Below are 24,334 nucleotides of genomic sequence, written 5' to 3'. Positions count from 1 at the left end.
TCATCCAGTTCTTCCACTGGAGCTGCGGGGGGGGGGGGGTCTGTGCTTCTTATAAACCGAGGGGACTACATCTGTGTTCTTGATCTGTTATATAAACAAATTCCAATAATAATTTGATAGGAAAGGAAATTAATGATGTGTCCAGGACTCTGCTAGGTGTGCATCACGTCATTTAATCCTCCCAGCAGATATGAGCATACGAGCAGGCAAACAAACATCATGAGGCTCGCCCAAGGTCGCCCTGCTAGTAGGTCCTGGAGCCGGAATGTTCCTGTGGGTGCAAAACACCTGCTTGGATGCTCTGCAGCCACATTTGTGTGTTCACGCCGCAGGACCACGTTCAGGGATGTCCCGTCCACTCGGACATGATGTGTTTTCTCCTCTTATTGCTGATGGGACTTCCCCTCACCCCAAATCATGGTATTCATGTTGGGTTCTGCACTGATGTTCTTTTGGAAAGATTTTTTTTTTAATTTGTGTTTGTTTATTCATGAGCTTTTACTTCATCAGCAAATCCTTGAACACACCTTGAGTCCATAATATATTGTATTGATTATGTACTCTAAATGTTATATTTAACTTTGCAACAATACTTTTGTTTTTTAAATTTTTACTTAGTATAAAATATATTGATCAATTCTCTCAAAATACTTTATTATTTTTTTTTAATTTAAATATAGTTGGTGGACAGTGTTCTTTTGGAAAGATTGTATCGTCAGCATATGTAGTTATCTTACTTATCCTCCTTCCTTGGTGCAGAATCTTATGCAAGTTTTGCTTTGAGAACCTGCCTAATGTGAGAATGTTTCTGAGGTGCAATAGCCCAGTCTTCGTGCTCAGTAAAGAGAAAATGACAATGATCATGAACTCAGTAGGACCTCCAGTTTGATTTATTGTAATAGAATATTTTTCAATAAAGATGATTGCTTAAAGTTACATTTCTGGATCTGAAGACCTAGGAGGGGAAGAAAAACTAATAGCTACCATCTTTGTAATTAATTACTAAGTTAAAATAGCAGTGTCTAATTGGTCGCCTCTAGAATTCTGACTCCAAGATTTCAGCCAGAGAACAGGCAGGGGGGCATCAAAATATGTACAGTCATTCCGAACGAGGTGCTATCCCTTGCTCCTGTGTCATTTCCTGAAATGAAAATACTATTATTTATTATATTTAAAGTAATGCATTTTTTCCTAAAGCCTTATAAGATTGCTTTTTGTACTTATCAGACTAGTCCATCTAGATTTTATTTATTTTTTAAAAGATTTTATTTATTTATTTCTAGAGAGAGGAAGGGAAGGAGAAAGAGCAGGAGAGAAACATCACTTGATTGTCTCTTGCACACCCCCAAATGGGGACCCCGCCCAGAACCCAGGCATGTGTCCTGACTGGGAATCAAACCGGCGACCTTTTGGTTTGCAGGCCAGCACTCAGTCCACTAAGCCACACCAGCCAGGGCTAAATTTTATTTTTGAATGTAGCTGGAGGTAGGAGTTTAAGTTTACTTCTTCCAGAGAGACAGCTCATCATGGTAACACTATTTATTAAATAAATCCTCTTTTCTCTCCGATGTGAGTTCCGGTTTCTCTGTGTTCTTGCTAACGGTGAGTGTTTTCTGTCTGTCAGATTTTGCCAGTCTGGATAGATGAGACGCGATATCTCAGTGTGGTTTTAGTATGTGTTTCTATTCCTGTGAGTGAAATCCAGTATCCTTTCATGTGGTTATGGGCCACGTGAAAATTTTTTTCTCGTGAACTTTATTTTCACGTCTTTTGCTCATTTTAAAAATTAGTCTATTGGTCTTTCCTCTATTTCTACAAACTCTTTAGAGACATTAGCTCTTTGTTGTGATAGTAATCGCAAACATTTTCCCAGTTTATCCTTTTTCTTTTTCTTTGATATGTTTTTTATTAAGTCAGGCATATTAAGGTATGATTTTAATGTAGTATAAATCACCCTTTTTAGGTTCCATGAATTTGACAAATGTATAACTATGACCATAAGGACGATATAGAATATTTCCATCAACCCCAAAAGTTCTTTCATGTTCTTTTGTGGTCAGTTCCCTCTCCCACCCACGTCGCCTGGTACCACTGACCTAATTTCTGTTTTGCCTTTTCCAACATGCCCTAAATGGAATCTTACAGAATGTACCTTTCGTATCTGGCTCTTTTCACTTATGATAATGCTTTTGAGATTCAACCATGTCATTTCATGTATCAGCAGTTCTTTTTGTTGCTGAGTAATATTTTCTCATACGGATGGATATTTTGGTTGTTTCCAATTTGGAGTTTATTATGAACTAAGCTGCTTTAAACATTTCCATACAGGTCTTTGGGAGACTTGGCCAGGCACAAGTTTTTTATATTTATATAATCAAATTTATCAGTCTTCTCTTTTATGATTTTTAGGTTTTGAGACATAATTAGAAAGATAGAAGAATTCACTTTTGTTTTCTTCTAGTACTTGTGTGGGTTATTTTTTTCAAAAACATTTTTTGTTTTTATTTTTTAGATTTTATTTATTTATTTTTAGAGAGAGGGGAAGGGAGGGAGAAAGAGAGGAGGAGAGACATCAATGTGTGGTTACCTCTCATGTGGCCCCCAGTGGGGACATGGCCCACAACCCAGGCATGTGCTCTGACTAGGAATCAAACCGGCCACCCTTTGATTCGAAGCCCATACTCAATCCACTGAGGTATGCCAGCCAGGACTATTTATTTTTTTTACATGCAGATCTTTGATCTATTTGGAGTTAATTCTGATGTGAGACATAAATCAATTTTTCTTTCCAAATGGCCATCCAGTGTCCCCAAATTCCTGGATCAATCTTTTAAATACAATTTAAGAAACACTATTGTATAATTCTTTGTAATTATTTATAATTTATGATTTATTAAAAACATTTTTAACTTATTACAATTATTTGTATTTGTTGCTAATATCCAATTAAAGTTAGAATTAAAAATCTATTTTTAACCTTCAAATACAACTAAGAAACCTAGTAAATTGAATTATAAGTCAAGTAATTTTGCATCAAAATTAAAAACATTCATTTTCATTGTTCTTTAATGTTTAGCTAGCTTATGCATTCAACAAATTATAATCCCTTAAACATTTAAGCACCATTTACAAACTTACTTAGTTTATCTAAATAATGTAAATTAAAGCCCCCAAACTTATAAATCTAACAAACTAAATTCTCTTATATATAAATATGATTTAAAAACTTGATTAAATCCTGTTCAGTATTTCAGTCTATATCACAAATATAATATATTTGATTTTCTCAAGCATTTCTAAAATCTAAAAAGACATGATTACAAATCTAAAAAAAAAAAATCAGCCAAGTGTTTAAAAAGCTGTAATGAAAATGTAGATCAAACTCTTTTAAACTTACAAACATCTTAAAATCATTGTAAATTTAATAGATATGTCTAAATTTAAATACCAATTACCAATTTAATCATTTTCATTATCTTATGTGTTTAAGTTAAAATGACAAATATAGTATGTCAGATTATCCGTAGCATTTTAAACATCTTAAAAATACAGCTTAGAAGTGTGGCTTCTAGTTAAAGAACTATTACATACCTTCCCTCCCTCTGGCAACACCACTAAAATGACAATTACAGGGTTTTTCTAAAGCATAAACCCACAAAAACAAAGAGATTGGGAAAAGCGACAAAGGCAACAATTTTGCAGGCTGCAAAGCAGATGAACTGGTAGCTGATTTACAAGCCCTGAGAAAGCTGAAACCTAAAGTGGGGAAGTCAAGAAGCAATCGGATTTGCACCCTGGGGCCCCAGAGCGGGGTGGCTCGGAAATGGTTGGAAACAGATTCTTTGGAAAGGGAGGTGGAAGAAGGGCCTGAAAAACAGTAGGAGTGGTTGAAAGTCTGTTGATGTGATTAGAACTACTTTCCTCTTCAGCCCCTCCTCTCCTCTGTACAACCCGCAACAGCTCTGCCTCACCCACAGGAGAAGACTGGGAATTTGATCTGTGGACGGACGGGTAAACTAAGGCACCCATGGGCGCAGGACACTCAGCCACTGAGGACAGAGGGACTCGGTGCTGAATATGGCCGAGGATTAAGTGAAAATCTACATGCTGAAGTAGGGGACTCACTGTGACTTCTACAGAGAACACTGCAGGCCCCAGGAATATACCCTCCAGGCAGACATCTGGAAGATTCTTCTCTGGGGAATCAGACCAAGTAAAGAAGAGAGATTGCAAGATATTAATAGCCAGACCCTGGCTGGTGTAGCTCAGGGGACTGAGTGAGGGCCTGCGAACCAAAGGGTCGCTGGTTCGATTCACAGTCAGGGCACGTGCCTGGGTTGCAGGCTAGGTCCTCAGTAGGGGGCATGTGAGAGGCAACCACACATCAGGGTTTCTCTCCCTCTTTCCCTCCCTTCCCCTCTCTCTAAAAATAAATAAATCTAAAAAATATATATATTAAAGACAAATACCATATGATCTCACCATGAACAGGAACCTAATCAACAAAATGAACAAGGAAGAAAAGTATAGCCAAAGACATTGAAATTGAGAACAGGCTGACAGTGACCAGGGGGGAGAGGGGAGGGGATAATGGGGGAAAAGGGCGAAGGGCTTATAGGAACAATTATAAAGGACACATGGACAGTAACAAGGGGGAGGGTGGAAACAGGGGAGGGAGGTGGGGAGGGCTGAGGTGGTGGGGTGGAGGCAGAAAACTGTACTTGAACAACAATAAAAAAAAGTAAAAAAAAAAAACAAGAAAGAAAAGATATTAATACCAGGATCCTCCAACCAAAGAGCCCCAGCAGACATAGTGAGGCCCACTCGTGACTCGTGAACACACACAGACAGCTAACAACAGCTAACAATGAGCAGACTTTTGAGCAAAGCCTAAACAAATCAACACCACCAAAATACGGGAAATAGAATCTTGGAGAAAATAAAGACAATGCACAAAGACTAAACAAATTATTCATCAGCAGTATCCTCAGAAGAATAAGAAGAGATATTGCATCCACGAAACAAGACCAGCACACAAGAAAAAAAATGCCACTCAGAAAATTTGAAAGAACTTTTAGAAAACAAAAAATATGATAGTAAAAATGAGAAACTCAAGAAATTGAGAAAATCATCTAGAGAAAAAGAACCAAAAGTAAGAGATGAACAATAGAGGGAAAACAGAACAATTAAGATGAAAAATTAGACCAGAAGGTCCAATATGTGAAAAAGAGGAGTTCCAAAAACTAAATTATGTACAAGAAATTGTCCTAAATATGAAGTGTATGTCCCCAGATTGAAAGCTCTCACCAAGTGCCCAGCATAGTGAGTGACAAAAGAATCATGGTAGATATCTCCATTTAGGAAGGTCCATTCAGGGACAATTTGTTATTTTTACTAGGGACAAATTTTTAAAAAGTAACTGTTAACTAATAGAAGATGGTTAACAACTTAAGAGAGGGCTCTAAACAGTCCAGAAGTAGCAGTGGCCAAAAGCAGGCATTACCTGTGTGCTGGGGGGAGGGTGGACAGCAATAACTAGGATATCTGTTCTCTTTCTCCCCCAGCAAGACTGAGGTTCATATTTCCTTGGAGAGCATGTGACTGCCCGCAGGAACAGGAATGATGGAAAGAAACTTGTCAAAGAGAGAGGGCCAGCCCTGGCCTGTAGAAGCAGCTGACGGCAGAGAATGCGTGCCCGAGGGCACATCTGGGGGTCATCTGCCTTGGCCACTGGCTCCGGCACTGAGTAACAGTGACAGAGGACCAGAACCTGGGAGAGAACATGCACATCTTCAGACAAAAAGTTTACTCCCTATAAACCCTTTCTGAGACATCTGTTGAGCCCTGGCCGGGTTGCCCAGTCAGTTAGAGCATTGTCCCAATGTGCCAAGGTTGTGGGTTTGATGCCCCAGTCAAGGCACGTACAGGAATCAACCAATGAATACATACGTAAGTGGAACAACAAATCAGTATTTCTCTCTCTCTTCCTTCTTCTCTCTCTTTCTAAAAGAAAAAAGAAAAAAAGGATATTCTCACCAAAATAAAGAATGCACTCTATTAAAACCATTCCCAGCCATGGCTGGTATGGCTCAGTGGATTGAGTTTTGGACTGCGAACCAAAGGGTCGCTGGTTCCATTCCCAGTCAGGGCACATGCCTGGGTTGTGGACCAGGTCTCTGGGGGGAAGGGCGGGGCCTGTGTGAGAGGCAACCACACATTGGTGTTTCTCTCCCTCCCTTTCTCCCTCCCTTCCTCTCTCTAAAAATAAATACAATCTTTTAAAAAATTCCTAAATTTAAGCACTAAATGCAAGCTTAATCCTATGTATTTAAACTAAAATGACAAATCTAGTATGCCAGACCTCTCTGTAGAGGAGGGAGGCTACCGGACAAATGGGGCTCACCTTGGACAGGCGGTGGGCAAACCTGCGCTGGTCTGCCACCAGCGAGCAAAGTCTGTCTGCCCCCGATTCCTAGCCAGCCACCAATTCCCAGTCAGGCCCACCGTGTCTGAGGTTTACTCGCCCGACTCTCCATGGCAGCTTCCTGTCTGAACTATTGAAGGACAGAAACATCTCAGTGTCCTCTGTTCTTCATTATCAAAATTTTCAGTTTATTCCATTCTCGTTTTAGCCTCAGCCTCATTTTCCCCATTATTAATAATGTTGCTTTTATTCTTTTTTAACATTTTTTGAAAGATTTTATTTATTTTATTTTTAGAGAGAGAAGGGAGGGAGATAGAGAGAAACATCAATGTGCGGTTGCTGGGGGTCATGGCATGCAACCCAGGCATGTACTCTGACTGGGAATCGAACCTGAGTAGATTGGTTCACAGCCTGCGCTCATTGCTTTTATTCTTAATGCATAATAATTACTACCATTTCATAGTAAAACTTTCTAAAGCTGAAAATCTAAGTTTTGCCATGTTTAGACAAGTTGAACCAAACGTAGATACATAGGGAACTCATATTTGATATAAATTTGCACCAAAAACATCATGTGTTTATAGTTTAAATAGGTGGGAAAAAAGGAAGAAATTATCCTCATAATTCATTTTAAAAAATAACATCTTTCTACCTTTGGGAATGCTGGTGCCGTGTGACCTTTTGAGTAATATGTAAAGGTGAAATTACTTGCCATATGCCCTTGTGGCTTCTGCATGTCTCAGCACGATGTTCAGATAAGAAAATCTTTCCTTACCTAAGAAAAGACCTAATTTCATAAACTGTCTACAATACAGTATCTCTACCACTCAGTGAAATCCCCTAATTATATGTGGTTTCCCAAACAGGAAGAAATTGGATCTGATAGAATGACAGTTCTCTGTAGGAGAAAGCAGAGGGAGTTGCGTGCTAAGTCATAAGTGTCTTTCCTGTTCAGATGTTCAGGAAGATTCAGGATGCCCCGTTCAGTGTGTGGGATCTGGCACGTCACCCTAATCCCGTAGGAGCCACTTTGTCTGTTAACTGGGTGGGTGGATGCATCTTCTAAGCAAAAAGTATGCGGTCCTTAGTGTTGACCGATGATTAGAAGAATCAAATACCAAGTCTCAGTGGAAAGCTGAAATAAATGTCTTTGGAGAAGACGATTCAGAAAGCAGAACTTGATGAAGTAGGATTGAATATGTAGTTAGACAACTGATAAGAAAAAAACACTTGGTTCTTATCTGTTGGTATTTTGGGTTGAGTTTGTTGTTTTGACTATGAAGGGTGTGTAAAGTGGGGAAAGAGAGAACAAAAAGGCAAGGACCTACCTCTATGGAGCTTGCATAGAGCTTGCCTACCTCTGGCATCTTGCTGGACACTTTGGGTTTATCTCACGTCATCTCTCCAAATGAGTGACGTGGGCATCATTCTTTGCATTTTGGATGTGAGGAAATTGAGGCCAGAGAGATTATGAAATTTGCCCAAGGCAAAGGACAGAGGCCAGGGTTTAAGCCAGACCTGTCTAACACCCGAGTCTCCACTTCCTGTCCCAGGAGTAGGGTCCTTCACTAGGGCCAGAGGTGGGAAGATCACAGCCTCAGACTGGGGGAAGGGGCGTGCATTGCCCAATGTGCACGAAGGCTAAGAAGCCTAATTGGGCCTGCTTTTCCCAGTGTCCCCCTGAGGGCTGCCCTAGTGAATCACTGCCCCTCAGGGGCCCTCACTGGGTGGACAGTAAATCTTTGCAATCTTGCTCTAGTACTTTGTGCAGGAGAGATGCCGAGGGATTAGTGAGAAATCTTAGACCTCTCTTGTAAGAAGAAAGCTCAATGTTCAAGTTTATTAAAAAGATGTATAAAGTATATGCTAAGTATAAATAAAATGTTTAAAGAACTCTACCACCGGTCACGTGATTTCTATCAAGATACCAAATACTGGCGTGTATCCTACAAGGAGGGGGATGTCTGCCCTCCCTGGACAGAGGGTAAGAGGCAATGACAGAGAACTTGACTCACAAAGTCAGATGCTCCCTGGGTGAGCAGAGCTGGTGCCGGTTATCGAACCCATCCACAGTGGGCTTCTTCGCCCATAAACACAGTTGCTCATGGCCCACAGCTGGTTGGGAGCTCCGCGAACCCCAGGAGAGCACAGGAAGCCCGTGTCCAGCCAGATCGAAACAGTCTTGCAAAAGCCGGGACGCTCCCCTGCAGCGTTTCTTGCAGGATGTTAATGAGCAAACATCCACAGTTAAGCAGAACAAGATTTTTTTAAAACCTTATTTACAGACTTGAAGATTTTCAAAATAGCAACAAATAGATAACTTTGTATGTGTAACGTGACTTAACATAAGCTAATACCATAATAGCGCTCGGTTCACAAATATTTGGGGGGTACACCTGGGCTCAGCCGCCTTCAGGCTGCCCGTCCTGTGAGACAGTGGTGTTGACTGCCATGCCGGTGCCCCTCCCCCTGCATGTACAGGAGTGTCTCCCTTCCTGTCTTTGGAGTATCAGTGAAAGCAAATGATTATTAATATTATCCTGCCCTGGCTGGCGTAGCTCAGTGGATTGAGCGCGGACTGGGAACCAAAGTGTCCCAGGTTCGATTCCCAGACAGGGTACATTCCTGGGTTGCAGGCCATAACCCCCAGCAACCGCACATTGATGTTTCTCTCTCTCTCTCTCTCTCTCCCCCTTCCCTCCCTAAAAATAAATAAATAAAATCTTTAAAAAAAAATTATCCTACATTATTTTTTTACTTATCAGGTGCAGAGTATTCCAGTGTTTAAATGTGCTATAATTGTTTAACTAGCCCCAACTGTTGGACCCTTAGGCTGGTCCTGACTCTTCATTATCATAATTAACCTACGACAAACATTCTTACATGCAAGACGTGTACACATCTCTGATAAATTCCTTAGGAGGGACTCTTACACGTGGCATGTCTGGGTCACACTTGCCAAACTGATTCACATTCCTTCTGATGATGATTAAGGAACCTTGTATTCCTTCTCACCAATATTGAGTATTGTCCCTTCAAAACAACCTTCACCAGTCTGAAGTAATAAGTGGTAGAAAACACCCGTCCCGCACATTTTCCTGTTTCAGGAAGGACAGCATGTGGGACGTAATCGAGTCTCAACAAGGCTCAATTGCGATTCCGAGCAGATCTCTGGGCCGCTCTGTAGAGCGTGTAGTACCTGGGAAGTTATATGCAAAGAAAGCTTCCTGCCTCAGAACAGACTGTGTTTACGAGTTGGGAGTGAGGAGGCTTGGATTCTGGTTCTAGCTGGCCTTGTTTCCTTAGGCAAGCGCTGTATTCTCCGTAATTTAAATACCTCTGAGGAGCCAGCAGGATGCTTATCTATGTGGGTGAGTTAGCTTCATACCGTGCCCTGAGGATCCTCCCTCCAGAGGCCCTTGCCACCCCGGGGAGCACTTAGAGGACTGCCTTGTAAATCAGTACCAGAGGGCTAATGAATTACTATGAGGAATGTCAGAAATAATTTTTCACCGGTGAAATGAATGATGTGCAAGATACGAAGCTGTCAGGTAAGACTGTACAAGTGTCTCTCTGCCTTTTATTGAGCAACATAAGTAAGTTTGGTGACATAATGTTTCTGGAGCAGAGCCCTGTCCAGAACTCCATTTGTTCCCTAATCCACTTAATCAAGGGTTTAGTTGCTTGATCTGGCTAGAAGGGTAGCTAATTACGTCATTATAAATTCAGGTGCACTTGGGCCAGAGAGAAATTATCCTGGGCAGGTTCCCCTAGAGCGCCAAAGAAGACAGTGAGGGGGGCTCCGCTGAGCTTCCAGAAACATCTTTGGGGCTCTAGAGGTGCCTGCCTGGTGATTAATGTCTTTCCTGGGGGAGAATTCAATCTGAGATAACCTCTGGTAGTAAGGTTGTGGGGAAGGAGACCTGTCACTTCTGACTTCACCTCTGAGACGTTTTGCCCACCTGTATGTGTTGTGGAAAGATTAAATGATTTGACTTCCCAATTACTTGTAAAAGTTCTAGATTATGTGGAATAAAGAACACACCATTAAATTCAGCTTGTCTGGCATTGTCATTCAACAGAAAGGGCATATTATTTATAGTATTTATTGTTAACTTTAACAGTATTTAATAGAAAGGGAATTGAAGTGCGGAGAGATTAAATAAATTGGCTAAGCCTTTCTCCAAAATTCATGTTCTTTCTACTGTAATACTTGATACCCTTCTATTATGAACTGAATGATATCCCCCCCAAATTCCCAGATTGGAGTCCTAACCTCCAATGCAACTATATTTGGAGACAGGGCCTTTGACTAGGTAATTTAGGTTAAATGGCCCTGGCTGGGGTAGCTCAGTGGATTGAGCGCCAGCCTATGAATCAAAGAGTCGCCAGTTCGATTCCCAGTCAGGGCACATGCCTGGGTTGCAGGCCAGGTCCCCAGTAAGGGGCACGAGAGAGGCAACCACACATTGATGTTTCTCTCCCTCTCTTTCTCCTTCCCTTCTCCTCCTTCTAAAAATGAATAAATAAATAAATAAAATCTTTTTTTAAAACAGGTTAAGGGTAGTCATCAAGGTGGAGCCCTAATCCAATGTGACTAGTGTCCTTATGCGAAGAGAAGAGACACCGGGATGGGAGAGAGGGGGACCTGTAAATAAAGGGAGGCCCGCGGCAGGCTCCCACCTGCTTACCCATTTCGCGTGAACCTTATTTCACCTTACCTGGTTATGCCAGTGGGGGACGACCCCGGAGCCGGGAAGCCAAGCAATGTCCCTATACTGTCCATCTCCTGCATCACCTTCCCTGGCTGTCCTCGTGCAGAAACTGTTTGTTTCGTTGCTCAAGTTGGTGGGAGTTTTGTCATCTCAGTTAACTACCCAGTTCCATTACAGGTTGGAAAACGTGAAATAAGTTGGAAAAGCTTCAAGGGGCATCTCATTAGACCTAGTAGTTGGCAGCCATGAAGTCAACGTGGGACTTTAGTGTGGTCCATCACCATGGAAATGAAGTTTGCTTAAACCAAAATGCTTGTAGAAATCAGACTCTCTGCAGTCCCATCACCAAGAAGTGTCCTGTGCAATGACGCTGTCGTGCATCAAACATTGCTTCCTCCAGCCCTGTCATGTAATTGTCCCTCTTTAGGAGAAAAGTATTCACCCACCTTGTCTGTGCTGTAGGTGGGAAAAGAGGCAGAGAGTGGAGCAGTGACCTGGGGACTGGCTCCCCAAGTTAGAGAATCTGTGTTCTAGGAGGTCTTCAAGAAACATCATTTGGCTCTGGGTGATTTTTTACATCAATTCATTTGATAGATTTTGAAGTTTTTTAAAAAATATTCTATTTTGAGGACATACTCATTGGTTTTTTAGAGAGGGGGAGGGAGAAATTGAGAGAGAGAGAGAGAGAGAAACATCGATGTGAGGGAGAAACTGATTTGTTGCCTTTTGTACAACTGGTTGCCTTGTGTCCCAACTGGGAATTGAACCTACAACCTAGGTGTATGCCCTGACCAGGAATTGAACCTGCAAACTTTCATTGTTCAGGATGATGCTCCAATCAACCGAGCCACACCGGCCAGCGCTGACTTGATACATTTTTAAGATTCCTTCCAACACTTTGATTCTGTGACCCTAATCACTAAGAAAAATGTTCATTGGTGCACAGACCTCACTTCTCATTTGCTGTGATGCCAGATTGCAAGTTACAGGTGATGCTGGACTCATAACCTATGTGCCCACCACAGTGATTGTTCAAAACCCCAAACCTAACTATAGCTGTTGGTCTTTAAGTCACTTTTAATTCATATCCCCTTCTTTTCAACCACAGGTCATCTTTAGATGGTGGAAGGTTTCTCTGAGGAGTGAGTATCGGTCATCAGAACCTGGAGAAACAAAAGAATCTCATGAAGACTTCTTAGAGAATTCACCTCTTCAAGGTAAGGAAGGGAGTGTGTTATGTACTTACTGCTGTTACGTTCCCTTGAATTAGCGACAGATTTTCATCACAAAAGGATCATCATTTGCAATATCGATATGTCATTATGTACTTTATATAATACAGTAGCTATAGGAGAACAGTGGGTTATTAAGAAATAGAAAATTGTTAACATATCCTTAAATTTTGGGGCAGATCTTAATGTGTTTAAGATTCCAGGTTAACATGTGGATTCCATTTATAATCTTAAATCATGAAAAAATATATTTTTGCTATAATATTTTTAATTTATTTTTTATTGTTCAAGCACATTTGTCCCCACCACCCTCCCCAGCCCCATTTTTTGCTATAATAGTTAATTAAAGTGGATTTCTTCACCCTGGCTGGCGTAGCTCAATGGATGGAGTGCGGGCTGTGAACCAAAGTGTCGCAGGTTCGATTCCCAGCCAGGGTACATGCCTGGGTTGCAGGCCACGGCCCCCAGCAATCGCACACTGATGTTTCTCTCTCTCTCTATCTCCTTCCCTTCCCTCTCTAAAAATAAATAAATAAAATCTCAAAAAAAAAATGGATTTCCTCTAGTTAAAAATAAAAGGTACCAGAAACATAATCAAATGATCAAATCCTTCAACTTGAATGAATGCCTACGTATTTTGGCATTCATTTAAAATCACTACCATTTCTTTTGCTCTCAAGGTTGGCTCGAGAAGTTGCCTGAATGAACTTGGACTTAACGACAGAGATTGCCCTCCAGTATCCCCTATGCTTTCTTGCTTCTCACTGTGAAAATTTCAAACATAAAAAAAGCACACGAACGGTTTAAAAAAAAACACTCACGTACCTGTAACCCAGCTTCCACAATACTCGAAATGCACAAAAACCCACTGTTTCCACTGTAGTATTTTGAAGCCAAAATCAGTGCTCATATCATTTCATCCTTTTAAGGTGCATCAGTATGTGTCTCTAAAAGAACTTTCTTTAACTGAACTCTAATAATTATTCCTTCACAATAGAAATTTAAAGCTGGAAATCACTTTTATATACATGTTCTCGTTTTATTGTTACAATGTCCACGTGAAATAAACAGTAGTATCCCCGTTAGTATCCCCAAATGAGATGCAGGACGGGGGTGCCGTTCCCGGGGCCCCACAGCTGACTACTAACGTCGCCAGGACTAGGCAGTGAGGGCTGAAAAGTCAGGTCTGTTTGTCCACCCTTCATGGGTCTTCGAGCACCCACACTCTCAGAAACATCATAGCATGTAACAGTTGTTGTTTTTTTAAGAGAGAGAGAGAGAGAGAGAAGGTTTGATTTTTGTTGTTGTTGTTTCCTTAAATAGTTAAATGCCTGGACGGATGGCTTCCAACTCCTAACATCATAAACGTTATTTCTTTAACTCTTTAATAGCAAGTATTTGCAAAATTCGTTATTGGCTTGAAAAGAACCATGCTGGGGACAGACTGTCCATGTTTCAGTGAGTAAAACCCGGGCCAGGCCTTCCTGCCTTATTTAATAATTGAATAGGCATGTCTCTGCAGAGATACGTGGTTATAAAGGAAACTTCTGGAGAACACTTTTCATTTTCAAGTTGGGATCCATTTTATTTTCTAAACCCTGTAGCACACAAACCCTGTGTGTTCACTGAGTGCCGTGTACTCATCAACAGACCACGTGGTTTTCTGATTGACTTTCACAAACTCCTGGAGATGGGGGCCTGGGCCTCACAGATTGGAGACCATTGTCCTTTCTTTGTCCAGAGGCTTAAGGGCCCAATCTTCACCTGCCTCCTGCTTGCCCCAGGGAGATAAGATACTGGGGGTAGGGGTGGGGTTAGGGGTAGGGGTAGAGGTGGGGGTGGGGAGATATCAGCTTCAGGATCACCACTTGGGGGCTTCCCTGATCCTGGAAGAACAGGAAGTGGAGTGGGAATCTGAGGGTGGGTTGCAGCTTGGCTCCTGCTGAGCCCTCCTTCCTGGGGAGAGGAGGAGTGGAGGGGTTCCCACAAGGAGGGCACCCAAACAGGCTTTTCAAATTGCAGTTTGGAAAGCGGCACCTCTCAGGACTGCCTGCTGGCCTCTCTCCGGGAGCAACACCGAGATACCCAATTACAAGGGCCTGGCCTGGCGAGTTCAAAAGCTCCGAGGCTCACTTTTTAGACCACCTACCGCAGGCAGCCCAGCAGAGGGGAAACTCAAACCCCACTGCTGTCGGCCCCCTCCTCCCCCTGGGTTCTTAGGGAATCCCTCTGAGAGGCCTCTGCAGCAGAAGTCGGGGTGCACGGTGGCACAGAGCGGGGCTCAGGGGTCAGCAGCCAGGGTTTGAATCTGTGCTGCCTCCACCCAGCACGGTACAAAACCAGCTCTTAATCACTGTTTGTTGTTGTTGTTAAGAAATGATGTTTAAATCCCTGCTTTGCCATAATCCCAAGATCCCCTCCCTCCACAAAGTTTTTCTTCTCCAAAGTAATTGTCCTGCTTAAATCCTACTCCTTGGTGGCACGTCTTTAGAATCTGGGTTGCTGTTGCTGACAAAGGATCTGAATCTGGTTACTCTTGCTTCCTTGGTCCCTGAGCAGCACTTAGCTTGAGGTGACATTTTCTTCTGACTTCCAGGGCACCTCGCTCTTGATTCTGCTCCTGCCTCACTGGCCCGGGTTGTGCTTGCTGGTCCTCCTCATCTCTGCAAATCTAAAAGCTGGAGCTCAGGGGTCAGCTCTTGTGTCTCTTGTCTGCCTCTGCTGGCTGGGAGATTGCATCAAGGCTCAGGCTTTGAATGCCACCCATCACGAGAGACCATCCCCTTATTTCCAGCCTGTGCCTCTCTGAAGCTCCACACTCAGGGACTTACCGAGCTGCCTCCTTGACATCTGCCCCTAAATATCTAATAGGCTCTCAAATGTCACGTGTTCCAAACAGGCCCGGGATGATCCTCTACCCATCTACTTCCCCCCAGATTCTACAATTATCCCTGGTTCCGTCCGTTCTCTCTCTTACATGCCAGATCCAGTCCATCAACAGAACTAGAACCCAAGCTGTGGTCACAGCCTCCGAGACGACACCCAAAGATGCCCGCCAACCAGTAGTCACACTTCTGTGTGATCCCCTTCCACACTGCATCTGGGCCCGCTGTGTGGCCAACAGAATTCAGCAGAAGTGATGGTATGTCACTTTTGAGATTAGGCTATACGTGACACTGCAACGTGGATCTTCTCTCTCTTTTCCCCCTTTCTCCCTCTCTCTCATCACTTGCACTGAAGGGAACCAGCTTCTACGTCTGAGGCAGCCCCATGGAGAGGCCCACATGGGGAAGGACTCGAAACCAGAAGAGCCGGCATTTGTGCTGCCTGTCACCTACCAGAGCCAATAAGCAGGACAGGGAATGAATTTTTTAAAAAATATTTTATTTATTTATCTTTAGAGAGGGGAAAGGGGGAAGGAAGAGAGAGAGAGAGAGAGAGAGAGAGAGAGAAACATCAATGTGTGGTTGCCTCTTGTATGGCCCCCACTGTGGACGTGGCAGGCAACCCAGGCATGTGACCTGACTGGGAATTGAACCTGCGACCTTTGGTTCACAGCCCGTGCTCAATCCACTGAGCTATGCCAGCCAGGGCTGGATTGAATTGTGTGTGTGTGTGTGTGTGTGTGTGTGTTTAAGATTTTATTTATTTTTCAACAGAGGGGAAGGGAGGGAGAAAGAGAGGGAGAGAAACATCAGTGAATCTTTATAGGCCCTTTATTCAAATGGCTGGCGAGCTAAGAAGACAGCCAGTTCATACCCTAACAGGCTGTCTTAAATTCCATTTGAAACTGACCTCTGTATAAGGAGAAGAAAAGTGTAGATAAGGGGTTTGGAATTCAGGGAGAAGTTAATCAGATAAAAGCTGCAGCATTTTTTCATCTGCTTCCTGGGTGTTGGTCCTTTATCTGTGCCCTGGGGTGGTCTTTATCTGTGTCTTGGGTGGTGGGCGTCTCACCGTCTCTCCCGGAGGACAATGGCTCAGATAGGATCTCGATTGCTGGCCTTCCTCCTGAGGTACAAAGGTGGAACTATTCATGGTGGAGTCAGGGTGGGTCATACCTTCAGTTCCTGGAACAATAGCTTTTACAGGCATTGATTACTAAGTGTATTTGCTATTACCTGAACTAAAACCTTCCAGCTCTGGAGTCCTCTATTACACTGAGGCCTCCACCCCACAGCCACATTCCAGAGCTTTCTTGGAGCAGGATCTTTCTGCCTTAGTCAAGGCCTCAGGTCTTGTGAGAGGCAGGTCCTGAGGCAGAACCTTCTGGTGAAGCCACTTCTAGGTTCCTGAGCCTCAGGACCTGTGAGATAATAAATGTGTAGATAACTAACACAGGAATGCTTTTCACCGGCTCTACTTCTGGTCCCTCCTGGTCCCTCCTGGTCCAACCAAGGACAACCTTTCTCAGGTAACTGAAGTAGCCTTCCATTTAGTCTCACTCTTTCCACATTTGCCCCACAATCGTTTGTTCTCAGCATAGCAGCCAGAATCAGCCTTTCTTTTCTTTTTTTTTTTTTTTAATTTATTTTTAGAGAGGGGAAGGGAGGGAGAAAGAAGGAGAGAAACATCAGTGTGTAAGAGCAACATCTGTGGGTTGCCTCCTGCACGGCACCAGCCAGGGACCTGGCCCATGACCCAGGCATGTGCCCTGATAAGGAATCGAACCACGACCCTTTGGGTCACAGGCCAATGCTCAGTCCACTGAGCCACACCACCCAGGGCCAGAACCAGCCTTCCAGAGCATTACATCAGGGCACATTCCTTCTCTGCTTCAAACCCTCCAAAGGCTTCCTGGTGAACAAGGGTAAAAATCCAAGGCCCGCAGTGACCTTCAGCCCTTCTCCCCTCTTGCTTCCTCTCCTTCTGGCACACCGGCCTCCCTGGTGTTTCTTGTACGAACCAAATGTGTTCCCACCTCAGGCCTTCACACTTGCTGTTTGTTCCCTTTGTTAAGAATGCATTTCCCAGGATGTCCCCATGATTCGCTCTGCACTCAGGTCTCCACTGAAAATGCCTTATTAGAGAGTGTTCCCCTGGCCACTGCACAGGAAGTCACCACCTCCTCGCTTGCCCTGGGACACCATATCTCCCATAGTGCTTATCACCACAGGACGTGCCCTGTGCTACTTGTTTGTTTGTGTGCTGTCTGCCTCCGCCACTGGAGTGCAAGCTCCATCATGGTGGGGACTTGGCTTGGTTATTGATGTGTCTTCAGCCCCCACCCAGAACGATGCCTGGTACGTAGCACTGTAATTTGCTGTATAAAGTATTTGAGGGAACTCCTGGAGTAGTACAAAGGTAAGCTCTGAAACAGACACTTCTAAATTATAAGTTCAGTTCTAACAGAGTTTAGGTTTCTGATTAATAGTTTAATCCAGGGTGTGAAAATCTTACACCAAGGTTAAAGTTATACTACCAGACTGATAATTTTACGATGGTTTTTCAAGCTCAGGGACCAGGTCTTATTAATTATTCTATTTCCTTTTAAAAAAATTTTTCATTTATTTTTAGAGAGAGGGGAAGGGAAGGAGAGAGACAGGGAGTGAAACATCAATGTGGAAGAGAAACATTGGCTGGTTGCCTCTCGTACATGCCCCCCCTAGGGGCTGAACCACAGCCCAGGCTTGTGTGCACCCTGATCCCTGACCGGGAATCAAATTGGCGACCTTTTGCTTTGTAGGATGATGCCCAGCCAACTCGGCCACAGTGGTCACAGCAATTGTTCTATCTTCAAGATCAGGTACATGGTAGGCAGTTAGTACATGTTTGTTCAAGTCAGTGGAGAAAGATATATTTTCTCATAGTTATTTTGTTTAACGTGACGTACATAAAATTGTTGTGCTCAAACTGTACTTTCAAGACTAAATCATGTAAGAGCACAAGGAGTAAGTTTTAGTACTTACTGATGCTTTTTATACACTGGGGGGTCATAAGTTGCACTAAAGGAGTAAATCATATAATTCTGTGCTAGTCTGCTAGGGCTGCCATATCAAAATACCACAGACCGTGTGACTGAAACAACAGAAATTTATTTTCTCACAGATCTGGAGGCTAGAAGGTCAAGGTCACGGTGCTGGCGTGTTGGTTTTCTCCAAGGCCGCTCTCCTTGGTGTGCAGATGGCTGTCTCCTTGCCGTGTCCTCACACGGACTTTCCTCTGCGTGCACGTCTCTCCGTGGTGTCTGTGTGTCCAGCTTTCCGTCTCTTAGGAGAACACCCGTCGGGCCCCGACCGGTGTGGCTCAGCTGGTTGGGCATTGTCCTGCAAAGCGAAAGGTCACCTCTTCAGTTCCATTGGGTTGCCTGTCAGGGCACATGCCTGGGTTGCGATGTGGGTTTGGTCCCTGGTTGTGGGGGGCGGGGGAGTGAGAGGCAACTGATCCATGTTTCTCTCTCACATTGATGTCTCCCCCCCCCCCCCACTGCCTTTCTCTCTCCCTTCACCTCTCTCTAAAAATAAATACAATCTTGAAAAAAAAAGAATACCAGCCAGATAGGATTACAACCCACCTATATGATCTAATTTAACAGTTACCTCCCAGAAGGCCCCATCTCTCAGTACAGTCACCAAAGGTGCTGGGGTTTAAGACTTTGGCCTATGAATTTGGGAGAGGTGGGAGGGGGGCACAATTCAGCCCACAGCAAAATCCAAACTTTTCGTGCAGAGAATTTCCTGAAATTTTATAAGCAGGGTATATCATTACTAAATTAGTAATTAATGATTATACTGATCCCTACTGCTACTCTAACAAGTTACAACACATTCTGTAGCTTGTATAATGCAAGTTTATTATTTTACATTTCTGGAATTCAGACACTGGGCTAAAGTCACGGTGTCGGTAGAGCAGCATTTCTTCTGGAGGCTCTGGGGCAGAGTGTATTGCCCTGCCTTTTCCAGGTTCTGAGACCTCCTGCCTGCCCAGGCTCCCGGCCCCTTCCTTCACCTTCCAGCCAAGCAGTGGCTGGGCCGGTCTTGCTCGCACTTCCGTGGTCACACCTCCTTCTCTGGCTCGGACCCTCTGGCCTCTCTCTTTCCTTCCAGGGACCCCTGGGACTATGTCGGGCCCACCCAGTTAATCCGGGATGAACTTCCCTATCTCAAGATCTTTAATCACATCTGCAAACCCCTTTGCCACGTGAAGTCACTTATTCACAGGTTCTGGAGATTAGGATAAAGGGTGTCTCTCCGTGGGGGGAGGGGGTAGCATTCTTCTGCCCAGCACAACGATGCATGTTACAGCAGCTAGAATCTCAAAAGCCAAAGCATGGCTGAATTTTTCCTCTAAATTTGCATTTTAAAAAATGATAAACTGCCCTGGCTGGCATAGCTCAGTGGATTGAGCACGGGCTGTGAACCAAGCATTGCAGGTTCGATTCCCAGTCAGGGCACATGCCTGGGTTGTGGGCCAGGTCCCCAGTGGGGGCCACATGAGAAGGAACCACACATTGATGTTTCTCTCTCTCTTCCTCCCTCCCTTCCCCTCTCTAAAAATAAATAAATAAATAAAATGTTTAAAAAATGATAAACTAGTGTTTATTATTTTAAAAGTCATTCATACACTGCAAAGTATAGAGAATTGTGTTCATGACAATTAAGAGTATTGCTTAATACCTCTACTCAAACCCTGGCTTCAAGACCCATTAGCTGCCTGACCTGGGGGAAATTCTTTAATCTCTCGGGACCTCAGCTTCCTCAACAGTTGGCAATGGAAATAATAATAATAACATCTACCTCATAGATTACTCCTTATGAGAACTAACTGAATGAAATGCTTATAATTTGCCTAGCACATGATCACTATTCAGGAAATTCCAGCTATTACAGATTTTAAATTTTAAAAAGTAAAAATTCCTTCTCTCTTCCTCCAGTCCCCAGAGCTAATTACTATAAATAATTTCATTTGCATCTGACTTCTTTCTGTTTTGGATGGTGTGTGTTTGTTTAGAAAAATAGAATCTTTAAATCTTTAATTAGTTTTTACATTTAATTTATTGTGAACATTTTTCTGTTATCATACATAAATAACCCTGTTATTTTAGAAGACTGTCTGGTATTCTGTTTACACATATCCGATCCTCAACTGATGGGCGTTTTCAAAACCCTTTAGGTTCATTCTGGGACATACACAGGGGTGAGCAAAAGTAGGTTTACAGTTGTGAGCACACGAAACAATTTGTTTTTGTATTATTTATTATGTATTAGTTATTGTATTATTTATTTGTATTATGTATCTTCTCATTGTTACTATTTTGTATCCTTACTTATGGTTTATCTTTTAGGTACTGATGGCTGGCAGTTTAACCTGCTTTGCCCACCCCTGTATATCTTTGTACACTTAGGTGAAAATGTCAGGAACCGAGATTTCTAGATGTGGAATCGCTAATCCAAAGATACGTGCGTTGTACATTTTGGTACTGGAGTGTTCTGCGTGAGGGGAGGGTTCTGGAAGACCTTGCAAGTGTCAGGGATTCCTTGACAGAGGCTGGTATTTCTGTTAAGCAGTTGTGCGAGGCCTGTCACGGATGCAGCACAAACGCTGCTTACAACTCGTCTGACCCTTATAATTGTGCCAACTTTATCATTATTCTACTTTTGAGAGAACTTTAAGTTGGGTGATGTACATTATTCCGATGTTCATAAAACGAGGCTTCATTAATGTTTCGATGTCACAATTATTTCCGTTGCGAGTAACTTAAAGCCCTCGCAGGACATTTGGTTCCGTCTAAAATGTCTGTGGGGACATTTGGTCCACGACAAAAGGCCCTTGAAATTCGCCCCTTTCAGCCCATGATGTTCATTCCTACTTTTGGTGTACAGGCTTAATACCTAAAACATCCTATCATGTTTCACTGGTCCAGCAGTTGTGTTGTGGCTGTATTGCCAGCAATAGCCCTCCTGGCCCGGGTAGCCTGGCTGCCCATGAGTGGCCCCTGGGACTAGGCAGATGGGCTGGGGGTTGAGTCTTGCAGGAGAAGGGGATTTATATTAACTACGGACCAAATGTCTCTGTGGGCATTGTGGAGAGGACCAAATGTCCGCTGGTCATTCAAAACTTACGTAAAACGCCGGTCACTTCACTGGACCCACGAATTGCCTCCCCCCAGAGCTGCTGTATTAATGATGTGCTGTCCGCCGGGATACAGGGGTTTTCTGACACCGTTGCCGTCACTAATTAGACATTGCTATCTTTTTTTTTATTTTTTCCAGTCAGATGGTGACATTAGTCTCTTGTCTAATTAGCATTGTCCTGATAACGAGTAAGTTGAGCCTCCTGCCATGTTTAATTGCCATTTATATTCTTTCTGTAATTTGACTGTTTGTCTGCTTGTCCATGTGTCCATGAACTTTGACATTTTTTTCTTTCTGAGACTTTTAAAATCTGAGGAAACACCTATAGATATTTTTCTGACTTAAATAAATAGGAATAATCGGGAAATTAGCCATTGGAAACTTTTTTAAAAATTTAGTTTAAAGTAAAAATGTGCCACTATCAACTCAATTGAAAGCACTGATTCATGGGTTGAGATGTAATCCAGCTTAAAAATAAGTTGTTTTCCAACGTATGTTCATTGTAAAATCCGTTGCTTAAATCTGTGAATGAGTTCTAAGCAGTGGTTAAGTATTCAGGGCAACCCTCAGAAACCCCTGGGGTAAAACCGAAGGAGAGCAGCCGTATTTTTCTGTAGCAAAGGACAAAGATTGTTTATTTCTGGTGTTGCACATGAAAGGAGATGTGGGAGATGTCGTTTTGATGTCAAAGTTTTGAAATTGCTTTGGACAGTTAGATGATTATGGAGAGGATGGGACTGAATGTTTGAAATGGGGACCATAATGGAAAAATGGTGGCCCTGGCTGGCTTAGCTCAGTGGATTGAGCACGGGCTGCAAACCAAAGTGTCGCAGGTTTGATTCCCAGTCAGGGTACATGCCTGGGTTGCAGGCCGTGACCCCCAGCAACCGCACATTGATGTTTCTCTCTCTCTCTCTATCTCCCTCCCTTCCCTCTCTAAAAATAGATAAATAAAATCTTAAAAAAAAAAGAAATACTGTTCATTGATTTAACATTTTTTAAAAAGAAGAAAAATGGTAGCACTAATAAACACTAATATCCTGAAATATTGGGCTGAGTTCCCGATGTTAGGAACATCGGTACACAAAAATCAGAAAAGTGGGAAAGAATGGTCCTTACCGTGTTCTCAACCTAGGCCAGCCCCGTGCTTGGATCCATAATCCATTTTCTGGAGGTCCTTACTTCAGGCTAATGTCTCAGCCCCCGTGCTGGGAATTCGTTTTCTCCTGCCTGACCACCACCTCTGACCCTGCTCCTTTCTTCTCAGCCGCCCCCTCCCTTCAGCATGGATTTCTAGAGTTCTGCAGACCTGGGGTCCATCCATCCTGCGGGTGGAGGGCAGGAGGGGAGAGGTTAGGGACAGAAGCAGGAGGAGATGGGGGGGGCAGTGTCTTGTGCGTCCTCCCAGAGGCCATCTGTGCATGTGTACAAAATACATTAACATGAAAAAAAGAACCGTGTACCTCCTGTGCTATATCTTGACTTTTAAAAGCTTTTAAATTTAGAAGTATCTTACAGCTACAGAAATAAACAGACAGTAATATTACAGATAGCCAGCACCGGTGACCAAAGATCTTACCATTAGTTGCATTTGCTTCATTGAATCCAAATCGTCAAATATGATGGTGAGGTTACTTGGAAGTCCTGTCAGTGTCTGTGGTGTCTGCAGGGGTGTTTTCTTCTTCATTCCTTGATTGTGGCAGCGTGTGCTTTCTTTTTCTTTTTTATTTTTTTGGTTGGGGGTGTTGTTTTATTAATTGTTTTTCAAAGAACTAATTTTTAGTTCTACAGATTTTCTCTATTTTCATCAGTAATTTCTGTTCTCTTTTTTTTTTTGCTTTTTATTTTTACATATTTTATTTATTTATTTTTAGAAAGAGGGGAAGGGAGGAGGAAAGAGAAACATCAATGTGTGGTTGCCTCTCACATGCCCCCCACCAGAGACCTGGCCTGCAACCCAGGCCTGTGCCCTGACTGGGAATCAAACCAGCGACCCTTTGGTTCACAGGCCAGTGCTCAGTCCACTGAACCACACCAGCCAGGGCGCAATTTCTGTTTTTACCTTTATTATTATTTCCTTCCTGCTACTTTCTAGAGGCCTGATTTTTTGTTCTGTTCCTGGCTTCCTGACACAGAAGCTTAATCATTGTTTACAGCCATTTCCCTCCTAAATTTTCTTCTAAGTGCTGCACCATTTTTATTAGGTAAATTTTGATAAGGTGTATTTTTAGTCTCATTCATATTAAAATATTTTCTAAATTCTATTTTGATTTCTTCTTTGATTCATAAATTATCTAGAAACATTTCATTTAATTTCCAGGTAGTTGGGGATTTTTCAGTTATTCTCCTTGCCACTGGATCCCCTCCTTGCCTTTTAGCTTAATTGCACGTGATCAGAGAATCCTCTGTGAAAGGTTTTAATTTTGTGTCACCCTTCCTCAGGGCCAAATTAATCTCCTTATCATCCCAGTTTTATTATACATGCTGCCGAAGTGAGCACCATATTTACTTAACTCCCTTTAAAAAACTTTAAAAAGTTAGAGACATATTCAGATTTTTACCCTCCTCTTATCAATTTCCCCTCTATTCTCTCTTATTAGCTGTTCTAAAGTTGGTGTCATTTCCAAACATATTTATTATGCATAGTTACAACTATGCAAATAATATATATACTATTTTTATGTTTAAAATTCTATGTAAATATATCAAACTGTGTCGTTTTTCAGCTGTGTTTTATCCCTCAACACTGTTTTTTGAGATTTATCCATGTTAATATATGTGGATCTAACTCATTGATTTCAGTGGTCTTCTATTATATTATAAACCATAGTTCACTCAGCCATTTCCCTGCCTGAGGCTGGTTAGGTGTACTAGTTTAGAAGTATTAAA

The 24,334-nt window shown here is 42.8% G+C and overlaps 1 protein-coding gene across 2 annotated transcripts in view; it reads left to right on the top strand.

The window, feature by feature from the left end:
• FBXO36 (F-box protein 36) overlaps positions 1 to 24,334 on the top strand; it is a 70,510-nt gene that overhangs the window by 33,669 nt on the left and 12,507 nt on the right. Inside the window, exons 2-3 of one of the 2 annotated variants that reach the window (XM_036022749.1) lie at positions 12,248 to 12,356; positions 14,968 to 15,332. In XM_036022749.1, coding sequence (XP_035878642.1) covers positions 12,248 to 12,356; positions 14,968 to 15,218 — 360 coding nt within the window. In that variant the 3' untranslated portion in view covers positions 15,219 to 15,332. Of the gene's footprint in view, positions 1 to 12,247; positions 12,357 to 14,967; positions 15,333 to 24,334 lie in introns of those variants that run through there. The other variant, XM_028508446.2, reaches the window with a different exon arrangement.

The sequence above is a fragment of the Phyllostomus discolor genome, chromosome 4 (genome assembly GCF_004126475.2).
Source record: "Phyllostomus discolor isolate MPI-MPIP mPhyDis1 chromosome 4, mPhyDis1.pri.v3, whole genome shotgun sequence".
In the NCBI taxonomy this organism is placed as follows: domain Eukaryota; kingdom Metazoa; phylum Chordata; class Mammalia; order Chiroptera; family Phyllostomidae; genus Phyllostomus; species Phyllostomus discolor.
This window is presented reverse-complemented; position numbering and strand designations above follow the sequence as displayed.